This window comes from Epinephelus fuscoguttatus, linkage group LG13 (genome assembly GCF_011397635.1).
Source record: "Epinephelus fuscoguttatus linkage group LG13, E.fuscoguttatus.final_Chr_v1".
NCBI lineage: Eukaryota > Metazoa > Chordata > Actinopteri > Perciformes > Serranidae > Epinephelus > Epinephelus fuscoguttatus.
The window spans coordinates 32,409,242-32,422,197 of record NC_064764.1 but is presented as its reverse complement, the minus strand read 5'-3'; the positions used below and the strand labels follow the sequence as shown (position 1 = coordinate 32,422,197).

Here is a 12,956-nt window from a genome sequence, read left to right as displayed (position 1 = left end):
TATTGAAGGTAGCAAGTTTTTCCAGTCATATATTTTTTAATAAACATCAGGTTTTGGTGAGGTGTCTATTTAAACTTTACAGCAGGGGTCATCAACTAGATTCGTCCAGAGTTTTTCTAAGCAGGCACTGTGTGGGCCGGTCTGTCTGTCTGTATCTATGTATGTATATAACTGTTTAATAATAACATAACAATCGAAATAATAAAATAAAAGACATGTTATATATACATATAAATACATGTGTGTTATAGATGGCACTGTGGTGCAGTGGTTAGCATTGTGGTGCAGTTTTATGGGTTTTGGACTGTTAATCAGACTTAACTAGACATTTAATGAGGACTCTCAGTTTTTTTGTTTTTATCGTTTTTTACAAAAAGAAAAAAGCAGACAAAACCAAGGATAACAAGCAGGGACATCATAGGGGAAGGTGAAATACTTAACATCATAAACAGAAAATGAAAAGACGCAAGGTTACATTGAAGTATCACTGATAATGGGTCCTTTATGTCCATGTCCACCCTCATAGCAAGAGAGTTCATGGTTCAAACCTGAGGTGGGAGGTTCGACAAATTCACTTATTGTCAGTATATTTGTGAATGCACCAGGTCTCTAGTTTGTGGTGGTAAAGTTGCATGACGCTGAGCTGTGATTATCCTAGGGGTCAAAATAGGTCATTTTTTACAGTTATATCCATTTAAAAAGTGGTCTCACTATAATGAAATGACCACAGTGCAGACTAACAACATCAAATGCGAATAAAATTGGGCTCACTCAATCCACAAGAGTCTCAGCTTTCATGTCATCCCCAATTTATGCAATTCCAAGACTGTTCAGGGACCGCGATATGTAGAAATATTCAAATACAGTAGGCAAAATAACACATGGCTTTTGCCCAAAATGGCATGGCATTAGCATAAAGTTGGCATGTCTGTAAAGAGGAGACTCCTGGGTACTCACAGAACCCATTTTCATCAGCTATCTTAAAGTGAGATGCTAATGGACCCTTGTGAAAATGACCATGCCAGTTTTTCCTTTACCAAACTTTGGTTTGTTATTTAGCCCCCTGCCCAACAAGCTACCTTTACATGGTTGTTAACACTGGATTCCTTTGGTGTCCTAGTGTCATATGATACCAGTATTGTCACTCAAACTCAGCCCGTTTAAGCCTCTGAAATACAGCAATGTCAGCAGAGATCACCAGCAGCCCTGCAGGTCCTCTCTCTTATAAGCACTTGTGCAGCAATATACATTGCAAGCTAAAAAGAATACTAGATGTGCCTACAGCAACACTAGACTAACATATACTGTTGTGTTTTAGTCAAAAAAAAAGTAGTGGAAGAAGTTAAAATACACAATGTAGGACTGAAAAATAAGCAAAACTATATTGGGGTTAAAAACCTTTACTATCTCCCTCTGTGTTGCAGGTTTTCGTAGGCTCTGTCTGGATGATCTGCGCAAGCCCCCACCAGTTCGTGACGTCCAGCAGTACATCCTCTGCCGGCTGGATGAAGACGCGACGCTTCGACGTCAGCTCACCCCCGACACAGCTGACATGCTCAATCTTCTGCACATTAAAAGTGGTGGCTGTTTCCTCTTCCTCGAGCGTGTCCTGGATGGTGTGGCAGCTTCACTGGTGGGTCTCCGGGAGATCCGGGACATCCCGGGGACTCTGAATGGCCTCTACCTGTGGCTGTGCCAGAGACTGTTCCCCCGGGGGCTCTTCATTTATGTGAGGCCTCTCCTCAACGTCCTCCTGGCTGCTCCGAGGCCCCTCCCGCCCCAGCAGCTGTTCACGGCAGCCTGGACACATGACAGCTTGCTCAGCCAACAGGACTTTCAGAGCAAGCTTCGAACCCTCGCACCTCTCCTGATCGATGGCCCTGGGGACACCAAACTACTCTTCCATGCCAGTTTTGCTGAGTGGCTGATGGATGTAAAGTATTGCACACAGAGATATCTCTGCAGCAGAGCAGAGGGTCACAGCATGCTCGCCATGGCTCTGACTTTGCAGGGACCCCACCTGGACAATGAGGACACTTGCCAGCTAGCCACACATTTAGTTTGTTCAGGTCACCATAAAGATAACCCCTCATTATTGGCACTGTGGATGCTGTGGGCAGATGTGTCTGCTCTTACTCCTAGCACCACATCTGTAACCCAGCCTCCTGTTCTGGTCAGTCAGGAAGTCCATCAGCTGTTAATGAAGAGTGGGCTCGTGTCTGCAGCCTGTTTTTCAGACACAGACTCAAGTGTTGGAGTGCACTGTACAGGTGAAGAGGGAACTAGTTTACAACGGTCATTTGAAAGGGAGGTGTCTGTAAAGAAGCTGCTAGGCAGTGGGGTGTCTGTAAACCAGCCTGCTTCTCCAAATGGACAGACCTTGCTTGCCAGTGCAGCCTACGAGGGTTCTGCAAATGTAGCCGAACTTCTCCTGTCATACGGATCTGATCCGCTGGTCAGTGATCATCAGGGTCAAACACCACTGACTTTGGCTTCTAGGCAGGGTCATGTCAAAGTGTTGTCTGTGCTCCTGGAATGGACCAAGAGCCAGGAACCAGAAACTGCAGTGCGGATGATGGAGCATGTCGACAGTGAAGGCTGGACAGCACTGCGCTCTGCAGCTTGGGGAGGACACAGTGAGGCTGTCCGGCTTCTACTGGACGCAGGAGCAGATGTGGATGGATGTGACTCTGAGGGCCGTACTGCTCTCAGGGCTGCTGCGTGGGGGGGCCATGAGGAAATTGTTCTGACCCTTTTGAACTATGGGGCACAAGTTGACAAAGCTGACAGCAAGGGCCGCACACCTCTTATTGCTGCTGCCTACATGGGACATCATGAAGCTGTGGAGATACTGCTGGACCACAATGCAGACGTTAACTTAGCTGATGGGGATGGGCGCACTGCTCTGTCAGTTGCTGCTCTCTGTGTCCCTACAGCAGCAGGAGTCAAAGGTTACGGTGAGGTAGCGAGTCTGTTACTGGAACGTGGAGCAGATCCAGGACACAGAGACCACGATGGAATGACACCATTGCTTCTTGCAGCCTATGAGGGCCATGACGACGTTGTTGAGCTTCTGTTAGAAGCTGGTGCTGATGTAGATGAGACTGCTGGCCCTGATGGTAACATCCCTGCTGCAGCTGCTGTTACTCCCCTGCTAGCAGCTGCAGCAATGGGCCACATGAAGACAGTGTCACGGCTGCTTTTCTGGGGAGCAGCTGTGGACGCCATTGACTGTGAAGGCAGGACGGCGCTCTGCCTTGCAGCAGCGAGAGGCAGCATTGATGTTGTCCGCGCTCTGCTGGAACGAGGCCTGGACGAGAACCACAAGGATGACCTCGGCTGGACTCCGCTGCACGCTGCTGCTTGTGAAGGCCATCGGGGTGTGTGCGCTGCTTTGACAGAGCGAGGCAGCATGGCACGTGTCGGAGAGATGGACATTGAAGGGCGGACCCCTCTTATACTGGCTGCCCAGGAAGGTCATTGGAGCACTGTCAGGCTGTTGTTGGACAGACGTTCTCCCATTGACCACAGGTCGTATGATGGACATTCTGCCTTGAGTGCAGCCCTCCTGGAGGGCCATGCAGAGGTTTCAGAGCTGCTTATGAGGCGAGGGGCAGATACTGATGTCCGGGACGCAGAAGGGAGGCCTCTGCTCTACCTCCTGGTATTAGAGAATCGTCTCGAAAAGGCCACTCTCCTCATAGAGAAAGGAGGGGTGCCTCTGGAGTCACGAGACTCTGAGGGCCGTACAGCACTTCATGTGGCTTCGTGGCAGGGGTTAATGGAAATGGTAGATCTACTCTTAAAGCATGGGGCAAACGCCAATGCACAGGATGCGGAGGGGAGACCGCCATTGCATTCAGTGGCTTGGACAGGACATGCTGAAGTAGGACGCCGTCTCCTTGAAACAAGTGGTATCAGTATAGATCTAGCTTGTCACCAGAGGGCAACAGCTCTGAGCATTGCTGCCCAGGAGGGACATGCAAACATTGTTGCAATGCTTCTGGAAAGAGGTGCAAATCCCAATCACATGGATAAATATGGCCGAAGTCCAGTTAAAGTGGCTGCTAAACACGGACACTTTAACATTGTCAGGCTCTTGGAGAGCTACGGAGCCAAGCCATATGTAGGCCTGTTGCCTAACTCTAGAACCGTCTCTCCTGTAAAACCTAACAAGATCCTCTCCTCAGGCATCCTGGAGAGCAATGGAGGTGACGCAACAGCCACTACCTCCTCCTCTTCAGTATCGTCTCCCGGCTCCACTGCAGAACGGTTCCACTCGATGCAGAGCTCCCAGACCTCCTCTACCTGCCACTCGCTGGCCACGGTCCAGACAGTGCCAGCTGACAGCCTCAGCTTTATTCAGCAGATCCAACAGCACTCACTGCCACGCAGTCGTAGTCGCCCCTCCACCCTCCCCCCACCAGGGAGCTCAGGCATGGGCAGCCTCCATGGGAGCAACCGGAGGCATCCCAAAGGCAGCCCTCCTCCCACTGTTTGCACAGTTGCTGCCATGGTGCACAACTGCGAACTGCCTCAGAAAGACTTGTCGTCTGGACATGAACATCACGACAAAATGAACAAACAAAACTTAATAAAAGCAGACAGGACTACTTACGCTGGTGGTAAATGGAACTCAGTCATGGCCTCCCTTGGCATCATGCCAGGGCAAGACAGCCCTGCAGTAGGTGCTAAAAACAGAGACAGTCCTCCTCTGGGTTATCCATATAGACTACAGAGCCCACTCCAAGGGGATGTTTGGGATTCTCATCCCCAGAAGACAATTTTGTCACCTGCTTGCTACAGTTTTTCCCCAGTCCCACCTTGTAGTGCCTTGCCAGAGGATGTTATGGTCACTATGACAACCACAGACCCGCAGCTTAATCTGAAACAGGCCATTAAACTGCAGTTTGAGGGTCCCACTAGCGCAGCCTTATACAAGAGAGAGACACCTCTGTGACTGGTGCTCCAGTACACAACCAAAGTTAGTTACTGCTACACTTTCTTCACAGACCTTTTACTTTGTGTGTGGGTTTAGTGCTAGAACAATTAGTTCATCAACAGTAAATGCAAAGGAGGCAATTTATCAAGCAAAATGCCAAATACTCTCTGGTTCCAGCATCTCCAGTGTGAGGATTTACTGCTTCTCTTTGTTTTAACACATCTTAAACTAATATATTAGGGTTTAGTCTAGGTGTGTTAGTTTTGGTTCATTTTGCTTTCAATTGCCAGAAGCCCATTAACCAGAAACTAACAGGTTAATTTTTAAGAAATTGACGCATATGGTGTGAAGAAACCTTTCTTTTTTGCCTGGATTTATACTTGTACGTCAGCTCTGTGCAGAGCCTATCCTGCAGGATAGGCACATTTATACTTGTGCAGTGGTGTGTCTGTGTCACTCTGCAGTTACACCTTCAAAACACTAGTCAGTGTCGGGGTTTCTGTGAAGTGCTTTAAAGTTTAGTTGTTGCAAAACACACATTAAACACACATTAAACATACATTAAGCATGGCTTAATATAGACAATTTCAGACACCAGTACACAAATCAGCTTCACTATAACTCGCAGCATTCACAGACAAAGCACTTGACGTTTGCTGGACACATTTCCCCCACCAATACAACATGCTAATGTTATTAGCACAAGGCTATGGCATTTTACATTGTATAAGTTAGCTTAGCTGCTAGTGGACTTTTCCTCTACTCCTATGAATCCAGGGACAACAGCAACATTTAACAAAGGTAACGTCACAAAATTTGGCTCCATTACAACTCACAGGGTTCACTGATAAAAGCAACTTTCTCATACTAAACACATTTTCCAAACAAATATTACATGCTAACGTTATTAGCACAAGCCCATGACATTTTACATTGTATTTAGCCTAACGACGAGCTAAGATTACCTCTACAGCGTACAGTGTAGGTTGCATCGATGCAGACCTATGCCGTAGGTACGGCATTGATTCGATGCTTAAGTATAAATCCAGCATTAGTCTGGCACTCCATTGACTCAGTGAGTTTAAGCACCACATTTCAAAGTTCCATCCATCTAGAGGTTGTGAAATTTTAATGTTTTGTGATTAAAATGTCTTGCCTTTTATGTTCTGTTGGCTTTGCTGACAGACAGCTGGCTAGCTGCGTTAACATGCAGAAACATAGTGGTCACTGCTCACTGCTGGTCTCCTTGCTGAGCTAAGGTTAACCATTAATCAATTAACCACTTAGAATATTTATGACCGGTTACGCATGTCTGTCTATAGGTTTATTTTGCTGCTTTTTAGTTTACCGCACTATGAACCACCCAGGTTTGCATGGAGCTCCTGGCGCTGCCCATTCTGCATTTACCACTAGTAGCACGGTCCCGATCCCAGAGCGTTGCTGTGGATGCATGGTAGTCACCCCCAGGTCTCCCCATGGGTAGCCCTGATGAGTAAGTGGCTTATATGTTGAGCCACAAAACCACTTTAGCATTGTTAACTATGTCAGCACTGCTAGCTTTACTGACACTGCTAACAGTGCAAAGAGAGCTAACAGTGATAACAGTGCTGAAGGATGTTTGTGGCTCGAAAGTGTGTGTGAAGCTACCTGGGGACAGACGAGGGTGGACGCAGTGCTTCAGCAGCAATGCTGTTTGGCTGGCAGTTAATTCCCAGCACACCCTTGTGGTGCACACTACAGTAAACTAAAGGGCAGCAAAATTAACCTATGGACTGACTGCATTACTGGTTTGGTCATTTTGTTATTTTGAAAAAATAATTGACAGATCAGTTGATACTGGAAATAATCCTTAGTTGCAGCTGCAGTGTGTGAATTTACAGTTAGTTTTTTTTTTGGTGCAAAAACAAAAATAGTTGTGTCTGTTGGTGTACATTCAGAGCATTCACAGAAATTGAAATTCTGATGACACCATCTTGTTTTAGGTGGAGTTGGACATGTTTGCAGTTCAAAGAGAAGGCAGTTTTCACTGTGTACAATGACTTTCTGGGTTCAGACGAGGGAGGAAGCGATCTCTCTCTCCACCCACCTTCAGAAAACCAGGGGAAGAACAAACTGACATCAAAGCTGACATTCCTGCCTTTCCGTTGCCTGTTGTGTGTGCTGAGCAGGGCTCTCAGAGACAAGATCATTTTAAGTGTAAAGCATAACTGTGTTCCCTTTCAGCGTGGACCTGATTTAACTCTCCCTATTTTGGAACACTGGTGTCTAAGTTTGGTTATGTTTTAAATTAATTCTTTGCTAGTAAAGATCTCTTTTTCTAAATGGTAAACATTCTTGTTTAAGAGCTTTAAGCTTGTGGCCTTGATCTTTATTGAAGCCTTTGATATTTACTATAAACTGGCATACACTCCCCCCCTCCAGCGGTCCGTTGCCGACAACCAAACATTGTTTGTAGAAAAGCAAGCTCACCAAAGCCTGACCCGGTACGGGGTTTATGATACAAACTATAAAAGACAGCCAAGTGTACTGAACCAACTTGGCTGTCTCACAGTGTGAGTCTGTGAGCAAGCAGGAAGGAAAAGTGAAAATTGGACCATAAAAACTGAGGGTGGATGTGGGAGGATTGTTAATTCCAAACTTGTGTGTGGCCTAAAGAAATTTCTAGTTCTTTATCATTTTGCATTGGATTAATATTTAATCACATCCATTCATTAAAGTGGCAAACGATGCCATAAAACTGTCTACCTCTTTCCTGTCTGTTTATTTGTGAATGTGTGTGTCGTGGTGTGTTTTCTGCACTCTACTACGATATGTCACACAAAGCTTCTGATGTAGTAGCATCATGCCGAGATGAAAGTCTAGCAGTGGGATGATGGTGGCCACCTGGGAGGATAAAACCAAGTGCTTTTGGACAGCTTTGAAACTAGAGAATGGAAAATGCAATAATGATTTATCCTCCATTGTGGTGATGTGCTCTATCTGTCAAACGTTTTATGTATTTGGATCTTCTCGGCTGCATTTCTTAAGTGCATTTTTTATGTGGAGTAGCATAAAAAAGCACAGGTCTGCTCATTTTGATGACATTGACATGACTGATCTCTTCTGTTGACATTTGCCCTGATGAAAGGAAAGCTTTAATATTTAAAGGGGAACGCTACCTAAATTTACAACTCAAATATGTTATTTCCATGGCCTAGAAAAGTTCAGTGAATATTTATGAGCATGCGTTACTCTCTGTCAAAGGCAGAAACCAGAGAAGTCTCACACTTGTGATGACATGAAGTATATAAAGTCTGGAGCTGCTCCATAGACAATGAATAGGAGATGGATTTTGTGGACCCACAGAAAGTTTGTTTTCTTTTTTATACCCAAATGAGCTTTATTCTATCCTAGTGTTCTCACTTCTGAAATAGAAAGTGTACCTGTATATTCAGAACATTCCCCAGGGTGCTCTTAATGCCATCTCTAACAGTGGTTCCCAACTGGTCCAGTCACAGGGTCCAGATTTCTCCTTCGTCATTAGTTCAAGGTCCACACAGTTTAATACATTCAGGGTCATACTTGCGTTTGGCCATGTCATCAAGCTGGTTGGCTGTCTCTGTCAAATAGCTGCCCATTAGTCACTCACTCTACAGCAGGAAACAACACTTAAAAATAAAAGCTCTGTGCCAGAAATTCACTGTACTTGAAAATGAAATTTGTTTTTTACAAACTTGACGTGTTTGTGAGTCATTTGCGGTCCATTCAGAACGAACCTGCAGCCCACTTTTGGACCATGACCCACCAGTTGGGAACCACTGATCCAGACCATCTCTCCCAATTCATAGTCCATGAGGCAGCTCCAGATTTAACACTCTAGTTTGGGATTTGTGTTTTTTGGGACTGCCTTAAACCATTGAAATAACATGTAGGAGTTTTAGTGTGTTTTAGTTCCCCTTTCGCACTTGCGTTGGACCTAACTGCAGAAAGACTTGGCCTTCTTGCACCTTACCATTGTGTTGTGAATGCAATGATCTTCTCAAAATGTCAACTTTGATGCTAAAACTTTACTTTTTCCACTGATTTATTTTAAATCTTCAGCACAGTTAGTTATGTATGAGAGATATTTTCTCAACTGTACTTAGGACATTACCAAATACACTCTCTTTTAGCAGGTTTAATCTTGTCATCTCCAACTTATTTTGTGTTTCAGTACAGAGAGCCCATGCCTCCAATCTTAATAGCATCTAGTTTGCTTTTTACCACATGTATTTAATGTATGTACTTATGGAAGGATTCTTTCATCAGTTTTTCTTAGTCATGTTTGTAGGGTTCTTTTTCAAAGCTATATGTGTATCCTCTTAATTACTGGACAGTAAAATTGAAATACCTTGTCATTTTAAGTGACAATTATCTTGTTGATATTCAGTTCCCAAACATTTTATAGTTCTCTGACAAGGAGTTGAAATTTTTATACCCAGTATTGCATAGTGCTGGGTATCAGTACTCAGTACCTTAGAGGTATCGACCAAAATAACCCATCCATCCATCCATTTTCATCCGCTTATCCGGGACCGGGTCGTGGGGGCAGCAGGCCGAGCAAAGCACCCCAGACATCCCTCTCTCTGGCAACGCTGTCCAGCTCCTCCTGGGGACGCCAAGGCGTTCCCAGGCCCCTTTCAACGCGAAGGAGCAGCGGCTCTACTCCGAGTTCCCTCCGGATGTCCGAGCTCCTCACCTTATCTCTAAGGCTGAGCCCGGTCACCCCACGGAGGAAACTCATTTCCACCAGTTGTAACCGCGATCTCGTTCTTTCGGTCACTACCCAGAGCTCATGATCACAAGTTTGGTATCGGTATCACTTTAAGGACACTGGCTTTGGTACTTGTCCGCTGACCCCCACCCCTACCCTCTGCCAGCCACCCTCCACCCCATGGTGCAGTGATGCCCCACGATACACGATCGGCCCCAGTACTGTAGTAAATACCCATTTATCTCGGAATATGGACAGAAATCCCCGCAGGAACATTCTTTTTTTTGGGAGACTTATGGAAGAAAGCCTTTATGAGAAAGCTTCCTATATAATGGAACAAAAGTAACCCAGATGTGTGCTGGGACTTTGGCTGTCTAATGCCAAGAACTCAATACAGGTGTTGTCACTGACATGTTTCTGTTCTGTTGTCAGACACCTGCACAAATGAGCCCTCACGCAGAGTCAGAGGCAGAATACTTCCGTTTGATACAGTAAATTCTGAACTATTTCGGTGAAGACGGACAGCCATACATCAGGATTTTCAAAAAGCTTTCTTTCCATTTTTTGTTCCACTCTGAAGAGCATTTTGAAAAGCTGAGTTATCAGCGGTGGAAAATATCTCAGTGTGGCAAAAGTCAGAGAATATGAAATCATACACATTAGTGAAGACAGCACAGTCTGTATCCAGTGGAGTGTACCGTACTTTATTGTGGTGCCATCATCAGCACTGTCACCAAGGTGACCAGCACTGTGTACATGTTATATGTTTAGGTCAGTCACAAGTCACAGCTGCGTTACTGCTCTAATAAGGCCTCGCTTTCAACCACCCTGCCTCTCTTTAATCTCTCTGGAACAAACATCAGTCTACACACTGTCTTTAACACAAGGGGAGTACAAAGGCAAACTTGTTTTGGAAACGTGTCTGGGTAATATTTGTGAAAAGGATCACTTGCCCCGCTCGGTAGACAGGATCCAAAGGTAAACATCCGGTACTCACAGAGCCTCAGAAATGAAAATACAAGAGGCTGAGGGCTATACAGCAAAATTATCACAGTCTGTGAGCCTCTTATCCTGTTTAAATGCACTTTACTCTGTAAATAATCTGGTAATTTTACGTTGGTGTCTTGTGCGTAGGAGCCATTTCCATAATTCTTCCTCCACAGCTCAAGTGTTAAATCAACAGTGTGGATGAATACATTGAGTACAAGGTTAAGACGCTCTTATGTAAATGCATTCATCTATCATTGAAACCAGTGGTTCTCCAATGGTGTGGTGTGTCATAATACAAATCCAGGTGTGCTGTGGAATTTTGTGATAACAGCACATTATTATTGCAATATTCAACCGGGCCTATACACAAAGTTATGAATTAATTTTTAATTTTATTTTTAATCAGTGTGCTGTGCACACTGATTTACTAATAAAGAGGAAAATTCTACCTAGAAAATTAATTCAATTTAATTTAATTCAATAAACCTTCAGAGGAACTTATTTGTGTATTTATATTTCCTGAGTAATAGTTTGGCGTGCCCATTGGTGTACCTTGGGCACAAAAAGTTTAAAAAACACTAATTTAAACAGTGCTTGCTCCTCACAGACACACAAACTTAACATGTATCAAGTTTATTTGATATTGTGTGTGCTTTTATTCTGGTTTGAAGGCATCTGTAATGTGCTTTTTAGGCATTTGTTGTAGCCAATCAACAACAGAATGCTTAAAATCTGTAATTTAGGCTGCATCTAACTGTTGGAAACCTCATGTATGACAAAATTGCGCAATTATTTTTGTGTGGATAATGTTTTGTGAGTAAGAGAGACAAGTTTTATTGCCTGGAAGTATGCAAACTATCTACTGTAAATGACATATAAGAGCAGACTATAGAACTGGGTTGGTAAAAGTGTTAATATGGTGCACTGGGAGCAGGGTGAGCTGACTGGGGAACAGGAAAGCTGGATGACAGGATGAGCAGCTGGCTAGGAAACAAGGAGGCAGGCTGACAGGGGAACAATGGGGAAACAGGATAGTCCATCAGCGAGGAAACAGCTGATAGGAAACAGGTGAACCTGATGACCGGGGAGCAGGAAGGCTGACTCTCTGACGCCCTTTACTAACACCTAGTGGCAGTGGCAGGCATATAACAGTGGTTATGCATCACACAAAAGGTTTCCCTTGAATAATTATAATTATGTTTCTAAATTTAATTGACCCAGAGAGAAATTAGAGGCTGTGAATCTTAATGCTGTTTCAAAGTTATAACCTCAACAACCCAAATCTGGCACGGACGTCTCCACCTGCACAAGCGGACTCAGGTGAGGTGATTTGTGATAAGCTAAAATTTGCTAAGCTAAAGTTAGCATGCTGAATATTCAAAGTTTAGTTCCTTTAATGTTTATGAGAGATGTCGTATAAATTATATCGCTTTGTTTTATCAACAAACGGCCGCTAGCTTATGCGGCTAATTTTAGCTAGCTACTTTACATTAACGGTTTCCGGTCCACCGAATGTATTGTCTGTCTTACCAAGCGAAGAACACAAGGTGAGTAACGTTACTATGGGTTCCTATCATAATTTGTAAAAATGTATTATGTACAGAAATATTACTATAATGTACAGAAATTACTAACAAATGCACAGAACCTCGTAGTGAAAATTCCAGCAAATAGTCAGAGCCGGGGTCGGCTAAGTAGAACTGAGAATGTGAAGCGTCCCCAGGAATTAGACGTAGCCGGCTGAGCTGCCTGTGGTAAATGTTTGCCACTTAGCTAACTAACAGGGTAACGGCTAATATGCTGTAATGTTGCTGTTTGCACTTTTGTAACAGACCTGGGATGAGAGTAAACCTAAAATACAATAAAAAATAAATAAATAGAAATATAGGAAGGTTTAAGGTGGCTAGTTAACCTCTTGAACCCTGACCAAACTGGCTTTGTTTCTTGTAAATGCACGGCAAGAGGACAATGAGCAATGAAGGAAGAAATGACTCAAAAAATTAGCAAGAAATTAGTTAAAAATATAAAACAAGAAAATGAGTATTAAATAATTATATAAAGTTAAAAACAAATAAACAAGAAATGTCTTGGAAAGAGTGCTTAAAAATTCTAAAAATTCTGTAACATAATTTCAAAATGCAATAATAATAATAATAATATTACAAATACAGTTTTTCCCTGGCCTTTTTTCTCTTTTCCCCATTTTTTTATGATTAGCATTTCATTAAGTTTTTAAAAGACATAGGAAAACCAACGAACAGAAAGCAAGAAGTAAATTATAATATATACATG

The 12,956-nt window shown here is 43.8% G+C and overlaps 1 protein-coding gene across 3 annotated transcripts in view; it reads left to right on the top strand.

The window, feature by feature from the left end:
- ankrd50l (ankyrin repeat domain 50-like) overlaps window positions 1-7,684 on the top strand; it is a 31,523-nt gene extending 23,839 nt beyond the window's left edge. For all 3 annotated transcript variants that reach the window (XM_049593692.1, XM_049593694.1, XM_049593693.1), the window contains exon 4: window positions 1,425-7,684. In XM_049593692.1, the coding sequence (XP_049449649.1) occupies window positions 1,425-4,960 (3,536 nt within the window). In that variant the 3' untranslated portion in view covers window positions 4,961-7,684. The remainder of the gene's footprint in view (window positions 1-1,424) is intronic.
- The last annotated feature ends 5,272 nt before the right edge of the window (window positions 7,685-12,956 follow it).